The 17,213-nt window shown below is 35.4% G+C and overlaps 1 protein-coding gene across 1 annotated transcript; it reads left to right on the top strand.

The window, feature by feature from the left end:
• Positions 1–1,819: 1,819 nt before the first annotated feature.
• On the top strand, positions 1,820–8,328 carry LOC111506937 (cathepsin L-like peptidase). Its single transcript, XM_023162159.2, has 3 exons — positions 1,820–1,953; positions 4,545–4,895; positions 6,428–8,328. Exons 1-3 carry the CDS (start codon positions 1,867–1,869, stop codon positions 6,971–6,973), a joined length of 984 nt encoding a protein of 327 aa, XP_023017927.2. The 5' UTR covers positions 1,820–1,866; the 3' UTR covers positions 6,974–8,328.
• Positions 8,329–17,213: the final 8,885 nt, after the last annotated feature.

The following is a 17,213-nucleotide window of genomic DNA, read 5'->3' as shown; positions in this document are numbered from 1 at the left end:
CAAAACATAGAGCTATTGGAAATACAGAAATAGTAGATTTGAAATCAGCGATTCCGAATTAGTAAACAACAACCATGAACTTCTACGCAAAGAAAACAATTGAATTTTGTTCCGTTGTGTAATCATTGCATATTCGAGTACTCTATTTTGTTATTATGATCTGTTATTTCATTTCGGGTAATTCTCATTTGAATATGTAACAATCATGATCACACATCACATCATTTGCATGATCCTCAATGTTGCAAACATAGGTTTAATATTGACATCCTTTCCGACTTCCATAAGTCTGCGAATGTTTGGAATACAAACTGTACAGGAAAAAGTGTGTTCATATAAAATAGTTGTTTTGACCGTATTTTTTTTTTTCGTGTAACTCAATGTTTATATGAGAGTAGTTGTTCCTAGTTTGTGTCTGAAAGGTACTTCTTTGCATTATCTACAAATATTTGTGAAGAGTTTGTTATGAAACTGAGTCCTTTCTTTCTTTCTTTGAAAGATTACCAAATTCTTCGTATAAAAGTGCGTATTCACCAAAAAAGCGAGTACGAGCGAACACGAGCAGAAATACACGAATGCTCGCTCATGCTCGCTCATGCTCGCTCTTTTGGTGAATACGCACCTTAATATTCAACTTTGATCATTAGCAACCCAATTAAAGTCCCACTCAACAACAAAAATGAAACTGAATTCACGCTTTCCGCACTATATCTTCCCAAAATGAAGTTTACAACATTCAAATCTGAAGGTGTCTATTCACCAAAAAAGCGAGCACGAGCGAGCATGAGCGAACACGAGCAAACATACACGAATGCTCGCTCATGCTCGCTCGTGCTCGCTTTTTTGGTGAATACGCACCTTAATTACAACTTTGATCATTAGCAACCCAGTTAAAGTCCCACTCAACAACTTAAATGAAACACAATTCAAGCTTTCCGCACTATATCTTTCCAAAATGGAGTTCACAACATTAAAATCTGAAGGTGCGTATTCACCAAAAAAAAAACGAGAACGAGCGAGCATTCGTGTATGTTTGCTCGTGTTTGCTCATGTTCGGTCGTGCTCGCTTTTTTGGTGAATACGCACCTCAATATTCTACTTTGATCACTAGCAGCCCAGTTGAAGTCCCACTCAACAACTAAAATGAAACTGAATTCACGCTTTCCGCACTATATCTTCCCAAAATGGAGTTCACAACATTAAAATCTAAAGGTGCGTACTCACAAAAAAGCGAGCACGAGCGAACACGAGCAAACATACACGAATGCTCGCTCATGCTTGCTCGTGCTCGCTTTTTTGGTGAATACGCACCCTAATATTCTACTTTGATCATTAGCAACCCAGTTAAGGTCCCACTCAACATCTAAAATGAAACTGAATTCACGCTTTCCGTACTATATCTTCCCAAAATGGATTTCACAACATTAAAATCTGAAGGTGCGTATTCACCAAAAAAGCGAGCACGAGCGAGCATGAGCGAGCATTCGTGTATGTATGCTCGTGTTCGCTCATGTTCGCTCGTGCTCGCTTTTTTGGTGAATACGCACCTTAAAGATGAAGAAGTAGAGGGCTAAAACCTTCCTTCATATGAATATTATAAAATTCATCGAATGGTTGGAATATCGTTTTTGGCCTGAGATAAATTCAAAATATATTCCCAATTCAATCATAACTAGTCACAAAAAAGTTACGTTGGTGGATACCAAATTTGGATACTTTTTTTTGTTTATGCGATCGTACTATCTACTGCATAATTCAGGAAGCACTTTTGTAATATGTGATGAAATGTAAAATATGAAGTTGATTCCGAACTGTTTATTCTACGCAACTTTTGTAGAAGCATTTATTGGTGTGTTTATAGTGAAAATGAAATCCACTTTACAAGCTATAATATTGATAATTTGTTGGAATGATATAAATTGTTCATTGAGAGATGATTGGGGTCAGTTCAAGGTAAGTCTGTGAAAAAATCACCATTTTCATATACAGTGCATTTCTTTAAGGCCCCCCCCCACGGGACAACTAAAAAAATTGAAATTTGGGATAATGAATGTATTGCATATATATTTCATTCTGAAGTGAAATCGACAGATGAAACTTTCAAGATTGCGACTAGGCGCCATATAGGATAAAATAAATTAATGGAAAGGGGGGACTTGTGATACATCATTTCGAAGATCCTGACGAATACTTCACAACTCTAGAATCTTCAAAGAGAAAGATTGAAAAATGGCGTTTTTAATCTTCCTCTTTGAAGATGATCACTTGGTGATCGAAATACGTGTCGAGGTGTTAAAAATAACTATTTGGTGTTGGAAAAAACTCCAGTAATATTCATTACTACACCAAAGGTTCCAAACAGTGCATCATAATCAGAATATGAAGTCAATATCCTGACCTACTACAAAATGGCGAAACATTTAATAATTTCCTGGAGACAAACACATTAATATCGATAATTTTAGAAATATTCCTTTTTATCTGCCATATGGCAATTCCAACAACCCGATAAGGTTTGTAGAGTTATTTATTGATCATAAAAACGACAAAAAATGTCAGAACGACAATGAACATTATTGTTCAGTTAGAATATTCTCATTTAGTTTTCGGTTTTACTAGTAGAAAGGTACCACGTCAACAATCTCTAAAATGGTCAATTCTCTTCCATCGGAAGAAAAAATTAAAGCGATTTTCTTTTACGGTGCGACTCGTAACTTTCTCGAGATCGAAAGGATTTTCAAAGAACATTTTCCGAATCGTCCTATTTGTAGAAAATATTTGAGGGAAGTTGTTTTCAAATTCGCAACTACCGGTAGTGTTCATAACAAAAAGCCCCCAGGTCATCCGTCCATTCCGGAAGAACAGCCAGTTCAAATAATTGGTGAGATGGTAGTAAATTCTGAACAGTCTACTTATTCCGTCGGGAATGTTTGTGAGGTGCCTCCTTTTACTGTGTGGAGACTTTTTGAAGAGGAAAAGGTATCATCCATACAAAATTAAAATGGTACACCAATTAACTGAAGATGACCCTGATCGAAGAACTAAATTCTGCGAAATCATGACGGAAACCGTTGCAAGGCATCCTACCTACTTCCACAATGTTTATTTTAGTGACGAATGTACATATTTTTCAACAGCAATGTTCACAGACAAAATTACCGTTATTGGAGTGACACTAACCCTCACGTTTTCCGGAAAACACATACCTAATATCCAAAAAAAATTAGGCAGGAATATTGAGAAACCATATTGTAGGACGTATATTTATTGATCAATATTCAACAGGGGAACTATATTTGGATATGCTGGAAACTACTGTTGACCCTCTTATCACTGAAATCTTCGAAGCGAATCCTACTGGATTCGATATGTATATTGTATCCCAACAAGATGGAGCACACCACAATACTCCAGATAAGAAACTATTTGTATACTACTTTTCCTGGTCATTGGATTGGCCGTCGAGATCCTACAGAATGGTCAGCCCACTCGCCAGATTTGACACCTTTGGACTTTTTTATGAGGCTATTTGAAGCAGAAGGTGTACAAAACTGAACCGGTTTCAATATTGGATATACGGAAGAGAATAATAAATATTTGTAGAGATATTGACGTTACTGTGTTCGAAAATTTTTGGCGTGAAATATTGGATTGGCTGTTCGTATGTCAAGAAGTTCAAAGCAACCATTTCGAGCATCTTCTGAAATGACTTCAATCTTATTACCTCATATTATATAGTCAAATATCAATGTAGTCAGGCAATTATTGAAAGTTTCGCCATTTTGTAGTAGTTGAAGATATTGACATTACATTCAGGGGTTGTGAATCATTTGTGAGGAGCTTTAAAAAGATGTGTCACAAGATCCCCTTTCCATTTAATTTTTTTTCCCAGATGGCGTCCAGTCGCCATCTTGAGAATTTCATCTGTCAATTTCACTTCAAAATAAAGTATTCATGCATTGATTTCACTACTGAATATAAATTTTTTGAGTTGACCCGTTCAAAAAATAAAAGGGAGGTTAAAGAAATGCACTGTATATGTAGGCATGTTCGCAGTCATTGAAGAAATTGAAGGATTTTGAGAGATAATTGAAGTGTCTACACGTATATGTTTTCAGATATTTCGATGTTGCCATATATGTTGTTTATCAGGTCAGGTCAGACGAATAAAATAATCAAGGTAATAGATGAAAATTACTACAGAGTAAAGGGAAATAAAACAGAACAGAAATGAAAATGAGCAAAAAAATTGCGTATCTCTACGCTAGCTTAGCTGAATGCGGCGTTGGACAACATATATGCAGCTTCCTTGAACTTCTTCTTGAACCAGTGTTCTTCCCCTTGATTTTATGTTGATGAGTCCAAACATACTCTGCTATTCCCGATTTTCTGGTTTCTCATCGCTGTATATTTCTCTTGTGCTCGTCAAGGTGGACTTTCAATAGCCTCTTAGTTTTATATCGATTTAAATTTTCATTGAGAACATGAATCGGACTTAATATCGTTCAAATTCATTCAATTTTTACCTTTTCCGTAATTTTCAGTTTCGTTACAATAAAACATATATTACTGAGAAAGAAGACGATAGACGCTTCAGGATTTTTTTGGCAAATGTCAGGGAAATCAGGAATCATAATAGAAAATTCAGGAGAAATTTGTTTACTTTCGAAAAAGGAGTGAATATATTTGCCGATTTGACCAAAGAAGAGTTCAACGAAAGGTATAGCTTAGAAGAAACTATTTTGACTACAATTTATGCAAGAGATACTAAGAAAAATCTACCACGTGGTCTAAGTGAATTGGATAACCACGATTATTTCGACTGGAGAGAAAAAGGTGCTGTCACTCCAGCGAAGGATCAAGGACATTGTGCATCTTGCTGGATATTCAGTGCGGTAATATTTGTTTTTCATTTCTTGATTATTTTTTTTTATCAACTATTATGGCCATCAACACGTATTATAGGTAGGTTAGGATAATGATTTCCCTAGCCACCTAACAAGGAGCATACTGGCTATTTGCATTTCCGTTAGCCACGTAAGTTGAAAAATATCATCCCCAACTGAATATACCTTCGCCACAAAAATATCTGGAGGATTTCAACTCACGATATTTCTATCATGGATTATGCATTGCAAAGTCGCCAAATCTCCGCTATTTGTTTTGTATCAAATACAATTATTTCAATATACGTTTTCTGTTCAAAAAATGAGTCAAATTTTCATTATTCTTAAAAAATGCTCATTTATTAATCAATTACCATTTCTTCCCCTTCCAAGTAGTCCTTCTCAGATGTAATACAGTTTTGCTTTCGTTTTTTCCAATTATCGAAGTAGTCCTGTTATGCACTTATTGGTATGTCCTTGAACTCTTTCAGCGATTCGGTTTTTATGTCCTTAATCACCGCAAAACGCCGTCCTTTCGTGAGTTTCTTTGATTTTGGTAACAGGAAAATGTCACAAGGAGCCAAATCAGGTGGCTGAAGCAGGATTACGGTGAGCATTATCGTAATGCAAAAGACATGAATTGTTCATCCACAATACGGGATGTTTTTCATCAGTTCGGACTTCTATTGTCTGATATAATATAAATTGATATGAAAATGTTTCTGAAAATGTTTAACGAATTCTTATAATATATTTTCGCTCCTTGTCATTCCTTCCAATGGAAGCAGACATATTATTTCTTCATACAACACGGTTATTGTCGAAGTACCGAGCAACGATTGCCAAATTGTCATTATTGTCAACACTTTCATTCAACCAAATACTAAATACGATATTCTGTTTAATGGTATCGATCTGTTGTTTCCCTACATTTTTTGTCATTTCAGTAACTCGTCTCTCAATAGTCTGCGCTGCTGCTGGTATATTTTTAATCCGGATCAGTATTGATTGTTTATTAGGAAAATCATCTCACAATACATCCGCACTCTTTGAGGAGTGCGGGAGGAGTGCGGATGTATTGAAAGTTATTTTCTTTTCTGCCAAAGATTGCTCCATTGACAGAATTTTATTGTCCACCCTTCCTTCGTACCTCAATACCTTCCAAAAGCTGGACATTATCTCTCTAGAAATTTTATATCAACTATTAATTATTATTTTACTTGGAAAAAAAAGTTCAGTACCTTCCTTCCTCCATAGTTATTATCCACGACAGTGTGAGTATATTTTTTTGCTGGTTATTTTTGAAACAGTGAAGAAATTCAAACTTGCCAACTTTTTTGTGAACTTGGAAATAAAATATTTTGTTTGAGATAAAACCTTATATTTAAATTTGGCCCCATTCCACACAAATTCTCAAATCAAAATAATAATTTTACGGTGACCTCTATGAGTGGAATTTTCCCACGATATTGCATCTTCCTAATCTGAAGTCATGAAGTTTCATATTGGTTGTCACATGTTAAGGACTTTTCTATTTTCAGGTTGGTGTCCTGGAAGCCTACTACTTCAGAAAAACTGGCGCGTTAGTATCCCTCAGCATGCAGAATATTGTAGATTGTTTATGGGATTCCAACTGTTCGGGGGGAGACCCTGAATTTGCGTTTGAATTCGCCAAAGAATATGGACTGAACTCAGAATCTCATTATCCTTACCAAGGAAAAGAATTGAAATGCAATCCAGTAAAGACAAAGATTTTCAACCTCACATTCGACGAACTGAAATATGTTCGGAACTCTGGGTCGAACATGAAAGACGCTTTGATTGAGTATGGTCCTTTATCTGTTTGCATATATGTGACATCAAAATGGAGGTTTTATAAAAGCGGGGTTTATTACGATAAAGAGTGCTCCGAGTATGTCAATCATTGTTTGTTAGTTGTTGGATATGGAACAGAAAATGGATACGATTACTGGATAATGAAAAATTCTTGGGGTCCTCTTTGGGGAGAAAATGGATTCATAAAATTTTCCAGGAACGAATACTTGAACTATTGCGGTATATTAGAAAGGGCTGCATATGTTATTTGAAAATGTACTCAATTAATGATGTTGAGAACCAGAAAATTTGATATCAATCCATTTTTACTTTCGATACTTGTGGTCGGTATTCACCAAGTTTTGAGGAAAATCATTTTTGATGCGAGAAGAAATGACGAAATTCATCCGTGTAATAAAATAACGAAAGTGCTTTCATGGCTTTTGGATTATATTTTCTCAGAAATCAATAATCTTTCAAGCCTTTGTGTTAATTTTCTGTCAGGTTCAATTACAATGTCAACTTTTCACATACAACAGAAATGTTTAAAGATCCAAGTGAGAACTCCGAGTGACTGTAAAGAAGTCAAGAGATTTCAAATATATAGAAGAACAAATGAAATAAAATGAGATCGAAATATTCGGTTCTGTTGTTTGAAATAGAAATAACTTCACAAATTTTTCAGAACACTAATTTGTAAAATAAACAAATAATTGTGGATGGAACCAGAACCCAGAAGAAGCATTAATGATATATTACCACATGGTGATTCGTCCTGCCAGGTGGCAATGGTGGTGGGGTGAATCACAAATGCAGTTGAAACCAAAAACAAGGCATCCAACACCACCTATATAATCTTTAGAAGACTCTATCCAGGATTAATAAAGCCTAGGTTAATCCTAGTACAACTGATAAGACCAATGGCAACTGGAAACAGTGCTATCTGTGGTTGGATTTCGAATGCTATGGTTTCAACAAGTGATTTTGAAGGAAACGTTGCAGTTGAAGACAGCGAACGAATCACATTGGTGATAATTCATCACATAATACCTTATGTTTTCAGTGAGTATCTATTCATGGTCGATGTGTTCAATTTTCCATCTGTGGATGTTGCCTGGTGTTTGTTTTGGAGAAAACAATGAATATCGAAAATCACTGTTTGTGTATATATAAGGTATCACTTTCAAGGTAAGTTTTTATATTCATTTTATTGGCTTCATATGATTTGACCTTGCAGTTCTCTAGGAAACTTTTCTATTGTAAACACTGGTTTCAAATAACGCGGAATTCAGCATGTGCATATGAAAACGTAGTTTTTGTGAGATATACTGTTTCATTTCAAATGGGAATTTGGATGTTAACGTTCACTGATGAGTTGATGAATGTTCCATTCTGCTTACATATCTCAAGTGATATAAATTCTGGATTATTCAAAAGTTGTTTTCTGTGTGTAGATTACAATGGGTTTGCTTCATACCTCAACCTTCGTTGACGTAATGAAATTTTGTAAATATCATCTCTATGCGGACGATACGCAGATCTATTTCTCTTTTAGATACTCGGATTTGGTAGCTGCCACGGAGTCTATCAATCACGATTTGACTTCCTTGCACAAGGTATCTGTTGATCATGGACTGAAATCAATCCTAACAAGTCGCTGGCTCTACTTTTTGGAAAAGATAATTCTCAGATTTGTTGTCTGATAACGTTATATTCAAAATTGGAGACAGAAAATACCTATTGAAACTTCTTGTAAAAATTTGGGACTTACAATTGATACAACACTTCGCTTCAAAGAACACGTTACTTAATAAATTGAGAATCGCATACGCTTCTCTAAAGCTAATTTTTCCTCCAAGACACTTTTTATCAAAAGACCTCAAAAAAATGTTATGTGACACCTTGGTTCTTCCTCATTTTAATTATTGCGATGTTGTTTACAGTCCTTGTCTTAATCAAGTCGAAATTCGTCATAAATGGAAAGTATAGAACTCATGTGTTCGTCTAATTTGTGGTATTACAAAAGTCAGTCGTATATCAATTACCGATAAACTAAAAGAGCTCAAATGACTAAATATGCACAACAGGCGACGTCATCATATAGCTTGCCAGTTTCATGATATATTTAAATCAAAGACTCCACCTTATCTACATGAAAAACTCTCTTATAGAACGGACATCCATAATTTGAATATTCGTAAACAAACCATTCCTACTTTACCTTCACACTGTAAAGAAATATACAAACGGTCCTTTTCCTACAATATGGCATTCTGCATAAATAATTTGGATGAATTGGATGGATCATACCTACAACTATCGCCGTTGGTATTCAAATCTAAATTCAAAAACTACACACTGAGTATTCAGTGTAGTTCTCAAAAATTGCTGTGCTCTCTCTCTCTAACCCTTACCTTCTTATGTTTTCCTTTCCTCTCCTTCTCTTTACTCATTTAGTTTCGTTAATGTATTGCTATCAGTTAAAACTGTCAATATCTCTTTGGCATTGATGGAAGAACAAAAACGCTTTACAACTGTTATCTGAACCAATAAGTCCAGCCATTTATTCATCAGAATATCATTTAATAGCACCACCACTACTGTATATTCTTCTGTTTTTTCTTTGATGTGTAATAAATGTATTATTATTATTATTATTTTTTACCGCAGTGTGCGCTTGTCAGGCCCTATCCCCCGAAGCCCCGATACATTCGGGAGGGCGCGCCAGCATTATCACTTACCCCACACCGTGGGGTAAGTGATCATTGGGTCCGAGAATCATGTGCCCTGAGCAAGCGCAGTGAGCCAAGAATGACAGCCTTCTGCATCTGTGCGGCTAAGATTTCTGCCTTAGTGCGGCAAGCCGGTATGATTTTAAGATTCGAGAGTAGAGAGGTTTGGTGGTCGTTTTGGTCTGGTGGTCGAGAAGAACTACATCAGGCTTATTAGCTTGTATAAGCCTGAATCCCAACACTACAACTCGATAACGAATATTAATAATCGCAAACTGGATCTAGTTATAAGCAACTGTGACGATTGTATCGTCTCGAAATGTGATCAACCTTTTGTTAGCATAGACGTTCATCATCCTGCACTTTCTGTTTCATTGAACTGTCGTACTCCTCATATCAATGACTGCTATTAATACAACAGACGCTATTGAGCAATTTAATTTTCGCAAAGCAAACTCTCCAGCTATGTATGAACTGATCAGAACAACCGAATGGTGTGACTTTTCTGAATGTACTGACATCGACTCGGCATGTGATTTATTATATCAAAAATTATACAGCATCTTCTTTCTAACATTTCCACTGAGAATATTGAAAACACGTAAATTTACCCCCTGGTTCGACGCCGACGTTATCAGCCATATAAAGAAAAAGGAATCAGCATATAAAAACTATAAGAAATATAAAACAGCATTTTATCAAAATCAATTATCGGATCTGAGAAAAACTGTCAAAACTAAAATATAAGCAGCATATAGTCAATTTACAAACTTAGCTGAAAATAAGATTTTATCTGACAGCTCGACTTTCTGGCCTTTCATACACAGTAAAAAAGGTCATTCGCGTATACCGGGTATAATGAAACTTATGATGAGGTATTTGATAAGCCTGGGGATATTGTCAATAGATTCGCCAAGTACTTCAGACGTGTATACTTGGTTTCGGACGAGAATATGCTTCGTGAAAATTCTCGTGATTCTGATTTAGATGCATTAAACATCCCTGCCTTCTCCAAAATCGATATTATTACTGCTTCAAAAAAATTAAGAAATAAACTCACCGCAGGCGTTCACAATGTTCCTAGTCTCGTGATAAAGGACTGTATCGACGTTCTCTCTATACCTCTAATAGGCATATTCACCTTGATTTTATCAACTTGTGCCTTCCCTGAGCAGTGGAAAACGGCTCGAATTTGTCCGATATCAAAAAAGGCGACTCTAGCAATTTCACAAACTACAGGGCAATTTCAGTTTTATTTAACTTTTCTAAACTTTTCGAGATATGTATGCAAAATGTTATGTACTCCCATATTCAAAAAGTTTCTTCTCCTACTCAGCATGGTTTCGTACAACAAAGATCATGTATGACAAATCTTGCATGTTTAAATCAATATCTCTGTACGTACCTGGACAAGCAAAAACAACTCGATGTTGTTTATTTAGACTTTCAAAAAGCCTTCGATCAAATAGACCATTACGTTCTTCTCAGCAAATTGACAAAATTGGGACTCTCTAACCAACTGCTTACTCTAATTGAATCATATTTAGTTAACAGAAAACAATTCGTCGAATATGAATCTTTCAAATCGGCTCAGTACGTAGTTACATCTGGGGTACCACAAGGTTCTAATCTTGGACTTCTTTTATTTTTAATTTTTATTAATGCCTTGGCAACCTTTTTGAATATTCCTAGCCTACTATTTGCAGACGACTGAAGCTATATTATGAAATCGACGACATTACTGACTGCCAACGTGTACACCATGAATTAGATGTAATTAAAGTTTGGTGTGATGATAATCGTCTACAACTGAACGTATCCAAATGTAAAATAATATCATTTACAATAAAAAGCGAACTTTAATGTACGATTATTCCATCAACAAATCTACAATCAACCGCGTACATGAGATAAAAGATCTTGGTATAACATACGACAGTAAATTGACTTTCAAAACACATATGAGGAATATGACTGCTGATGCAAATAGAATACTTGGATTTATTTACAGAAATGGCAAGAACTTCAAAAGTATTGCCACCTTTAAATTGCGTATGCCAGATCTAAGTTAGAGTATGGCTCTTTATTAAGGAATCCGGTTTACGACTACCAAAAAACATCAATTGAGAGCGTATAAAGAAAGTTCCTAAAATACTTATGTCTAAAAGTTGATGGTCAATACCCCACGAGAGGCATCGATCATAACATATTGTTGACACGATTTGATATGACATCTTTGGGAAATAGGAGAGTTATCCTTGGTATAAAATTTCTGCATAAATTACTCAACAACAATATTGACAGTACGGTTCTTTTACCCGAGATCAATTTCTTATTATCAAGAAGTGAAGGTCGAAACAGTCTGAAATATTATTGCGAAGCATCACGCAGAAATATTGTGCAACGATCACCATTGAATTCCATGTGCAATAGCTTCAATAAAATCTGTGAACACTGCGACATTCATTTCGACTCTCTGAACATCTTGGTATCTTGTATCCATAATCACTTGTAATAATACTATAAATAACTTTTGTGTCAGTACTGTAACATTGCATGATTTGTAACTTTTTGTGTTATATACTCAATTTTTCATTCCTCTTTGAAATTTTACTTCTGATTCTATTCTATTCTAATTCTATTTTATTTATACTTTGTTTTAGCATGTACTTTTATACATTTCTATATTCCATTATTTTTAATATTTAATCCATATACACTCTGTAATAATAGCATTTTCTGTAACTGGGTATTCCTGTTGGAAATAAATCGCTTTTTTTTACGAGCGATTTGAGGGCATGGTCATCTACGTGTGGAGGTGATGTGAACTGGCCACCGAGATTTGTGCGATTTGGCCCCGTTAGGCTTTTTTTGCGGGTTTTTTTGAGTCGGAGGTGTATGCGAATAAGCCACAAACCACAGCGGTCCTCAAAGCCAACATACCCATGTCATCGGTCAAATTCAGCCAGAGTCATGAAAAATTATATTCCACACATCAAACGGATAAATTTTTTCATAATATTTCACAGACACTTTGTTTTATTTAAATTTAAAGATAAGAAGCGCTTGATGAAAGACCCATACAACTCATACAAATTTATATTTTGTAATAAAAATTAAACTAATTACGCTCTTCATTTTCACAGTATAACGTTTGAAATGATATATTTGTCAATAAAATGTATATAAGTATAAAGATAGAAGAAACCAAAAATGTGTAACTACACCCACAGTATAGTAGTGACACATACCATATTTGCCATGTGACGGTTTCAGATTAGGAGGAACAAATAAGGGTCTTAGTTTGTGCGTGATACCTTCCCTGCCTGTATTAAGGATGAATTATTCCCTGTAATAGTTGCGTGTGCCCCGAATTATCTGTTTGCTTATGCATTACCTTTGTGCTTCTGGTGTGTTTGAGCAAAGTAGTTAGTCGAAAAACTAGTTCATCAAAGAGAACTAGTTAACTTAGTCCACTAAGATACTGCGTTTCTGCAGTTGATTAGTAATTAGCTAGCTAACAGTGAAGTGGCTTCGCAAACAAATTCGATGAATGCCATAATTTGTTTTATATCTGTCAAATATTTACGGCAAATATTTACGGCAAAAAATATCAATAGAGGGCGTGAACATAGCTGGATGAAATGGATTGATGAATGAATCATAGTAACAGAATGCCAAAATACTGAGTGACCGCACAGCGGTTGACAACAATAATTCTCTAAAACCCCTAAAACTAGTATATGTTTCAATGAATTATTATTAACGAAGATCGTTTTTATTGATTGAAATACAAATTATATGAATACATAATGACATGGCAATACAAAATATATAGAGAATATAGAAGAAATAATGTCAGTCAAAAGGCGGAGTTCAAGTTTAGTCGGCAGAAGAGACTTGTTCTTCCACTCAACCACAAAACGTGCTTCTCAGGTAGGTAGTGTTTGACAACCTCATTTAGATCAATAAGTAATTTTTTGTACTCATTTGTATTTTCTATAATATTATTGTTGTTCAAAATTTATAATAATAATAATAATAGTTCTATCGAAATCATTTGCATTTTTTTTAGTTGTCTCTGCTTTTTCGAAATCAAAGGTTTGTTTAAGAAAATAGCGAAGTGATTGAAACTTTGCACCAGTCATATTAAAATTTTTATAGCAAATTTTTAATTTCTGTCCAAAAATGTCCGTATGAGTGAAAATGTATTAGAAAAGTTAAACTCCATGATGAGTTTGTTGTGTATACATGAAACGTTAACTTCATCCTAGTTGCATAAAATTTGGCAAATGAATATGAAATTGCCGTAGACACAACTTTTTCAAGTAACTTTTTGTTAAATTCGATCTAGAAATGCACTTTTTCAATTAAAAAAAAAGTTGAATTTGACAAACACTGAACGTCACTGGGTCGCAGTTGGCCGCATCATTTTGAGTTGAATTTAAAGCACAAACAAGTGCTGAAGTTGAAATTCATTGTAACTTTTCGAAAAAAAAGTTTCCCATATGGTGCGCACTTTAATGGTGACACTGTATATTGAAGAAACTGAGAACTATTCTATTAGAATTCAGAAAACATACCTGCATGCCTGATGAGAACACTATACCATGCATTAGTAGAAAGTCATCTACACTTCGGGATTCTGGCATGGAGTGGAACTCTGAGGACGCACAGAAACTAACTAGAGGTAATACAGAGGAGATTCATAAGGTTGATATATTCTAAAAACCTCAGCTATCCTTCTAACCAACTTTATTCTGTATCAGAGATCTTAGGCCTTATTATTCACAAGTATTGAATATCTCATCTCGAAACACTACAACCAACTCCCAGGTTTGTGTTTGATGAACCCCACACAACCAAACCAAAGAAGGCTCCGGATGTGGAGTGCACTCTAGATGGCTAAGCCTAAGGATTGAGTGGGGAATATGAAAAAATATCAGCGTGGTTCAAACAGAACTGGCTGGTATCTCAATCACCACAAAAGAAATAACCAGGAACCAAAAACATAACAATCTGCACTGATAGTAGACAAGCCCTATTGGCCTTGAACAGACAACGTGTTACCTCAGGGCTAGTACTAGAGTGCCACCAAGGTTTAACCAAAGCCTCGGTAGATAATAACATTATCCTGAGGTGTGTTGAAGGGCACGACAGGAGTACAGGTAATCGCATTGCCGACTCTTCAACCAAGGAAGCTGCTGGACTGAGAATTTTAGGACCCAGTGACAGCTACGACCTGATGACTTTGACAATTGCGGAACTAGCCAAACGTCACAACCGTGCTCAATCCCTAAAGAGATGGGATGGAATCAAAGGATGCAATCTTGCCAGGATCACCCTGTGAATCTGGCCCTGATCATCTGGCGATGCTCAGGGCCAGATTCAACAGTAGGATTTCTGACTGGCCACTGTCAACTAAGAAGGCTAGTGGACACACCTCTATGCAGGATGTGTGAACAAGAAGATGAAACTGTCAGGCATGTCCTATGCGAGTGTCCGGAGTTATTGTCAATGAGAGAGTGTGTTCGGCGAATCTTGGCCTACACCTGCCAATATAAAGGAGATGTCTCCTAGTGACCTGTCAACCTTCCTGGGATGGGCAGGATGGACGATGACCTAGGAGGACAAATCCTTGGGAGTCACAATGGGTCACAAGTGCTGTGGGCCAACACTCACCTTTCCTAATCTACAGATACAGAGGTACAGAACTATCACATACGAAATAAAAACTGTCACATACTACTTCTTATGACCAAAATTACAACACAAAAAAGTTTGGTTACCTTGCACCAAAATGTTACAGTCACATTCCGGAGGAGATCAAATCTTTGGAAAGTACTAATATCAAATAAACAGAAAGAACAGTTTTTGGTGAAGCACTAATATGTTCAAAAAACGGCTGATAGACCCCATTAACAACTACCCCTGAAGTATGATAAGTGCAATATTGGATAAATAATACTCAGATTCGGTCTGTGTTTACCTCAGTCATGCCTCCTACTTTTTTTGTATCAAAATGTTCAACTCAGTGTTAGTTATACTTTAATTTTCAGTTATATTTTTATGAAGAAGAGAAAATTTAAACTGTCTATGTTTTTAACACTTTCATTTGTAACTAACGTTAGTGCAGTTTCGTCCTATAAAGACATTTCCAAACTTATACATTAATGTATAATGTTACGAAGAAAAGAGAATTGAAACTTTTTATGTTTTTACATTAATATATACATTATTGTGTGATGTATAAATTATACATTAATGTATAACTTTGAAAATGTTTCCATAGGACGAAACTGCAGTTACGTTAGTTACAAATAAAAGTGGTAAAGAACAAAAAATTTCAATTATCTTTTCTTCATTATAATTTCCTAACACGTATCAACGGCTACATCCATCAATTTATTTATATTATTCGTTGTCATATCTATATATTGCAATTTATTCATCCATTCAATTCATTAATTTTTCATGACTATTTGTTATTCACCCATCTGGTTTTTATTTCTGATAGAATTGAGCTTTTTGACTTGGTAGATTTCGATAGTTCACTGATTTGGTGTATAATTTGACAGCGGGATTCCAGTGAAGGTTTTATTAATTTCCGAACAGAACATTTCTCTGGTGACAATGTTCAATTGAGGTTTTTACAAATTTGGCAACAGTCCATATTGCCCTTCTCATAATGCGACTTCAATTAGGAGAAGTACTGAACAAAACTCGAAAGTTCAGAATATTTGGGCAAACTTTTCATATAAATAACAATAACTTCATAAGATAGAAACAATCTTCGTTTTTTCATGCAAGGTACAAAATTAGTCCACAACAAGCATATTTGTCTGACCCATACCTCACGCAAAGTAACATTAATTCAACAAGTTTAAAAAACATGTCTGAAGCAAATTCAGTTCAGAGATATCTCTTTTTTTACATCAACCTATCTTCTCCCTTTATATATTTTATCCGCTTTTTCAGATAGAACCGGGCAAAATCCTTTGAAAAATTCACTTCTTCGAAAGCTTTCTAGGGAATTGAATCGGTGAAAGAGATTCAGGTGCTGCTGAAATATGAAACATAATACAGAACATTGTTATTTATCGAAATAATTCCGTATTTAATCGGATATATTAATAAATAATTTCATAGAATTGGGTCAGCGTTGGAAAGGGATAAAGAGATTTTGGCATCTATTATTCAGGTCGTTCAGGATTATCTCTTTTGTAGTGGAAATGCAGCCATCACACTAATTAATAGATGATGAACTAATGAAGGAATTAATTCGAATTATTATCAGTCATGAAGACAACTTTGGGTGAACCTTGTTTTAATTAATGTTCGTATGGTCAACGTACCATTCAATATTGGGTACTGATAATATTGTGTATGATGTAATTGGCCAATACTTGATGAAAAGCCATAACTTGTTTAGGTTCATTGTGACGCAACACGCAAGGGTTTATTGTGGCTCCCGCCTATTCTCACTCGACCAAATAAACCCAGCTTCTTAACGAAGCCGATAAGTTTGTATGGTGAGTGGTCTTTCAGGTCAGATGGTGAGAGTACGGATCTGCCTAACTCTAAAACCTGATTTGTCCCCAGTGGGGCAGGCACAAAGTAAATGCCCTGCTGTTTCATCGTTACTGAGGTAATCGGATAGTCAAGGTGAAAAATGAGAATTGAAACTTTCTATATTTTTTATCAATTTTATTTGCAACGTTACTGCACTTTGGTACATTGAAAAAAACGTATAAGTTTGGAAATGTCCTTATCGGACGTA

The sequence above is a fragment of the Leptinotarsa decemlineata genome, unplaced genomic scaffold, assembly GCF_025532065.1.
Source record: "Leptinotarsa decemlineata unplaced genomic scaffold, Ldec_3_MD MMD2_tig00000035_RagTag_RagTag, whole genome shotgun sequence".
In the NCBI taxonomy this organism is placed as follows: domain Eukaryota; kingdom Metazoa; phylum Arthropoda; class Insecta; order Coleoptera; family Chrysomelidae; genus Leptinotarsa; species Leptinotarsa decemlineata.
Note: the sequence above shows the minus strand (reverse complement) of the source record. Positions and strands in the feature narration are given on the sequence as shown.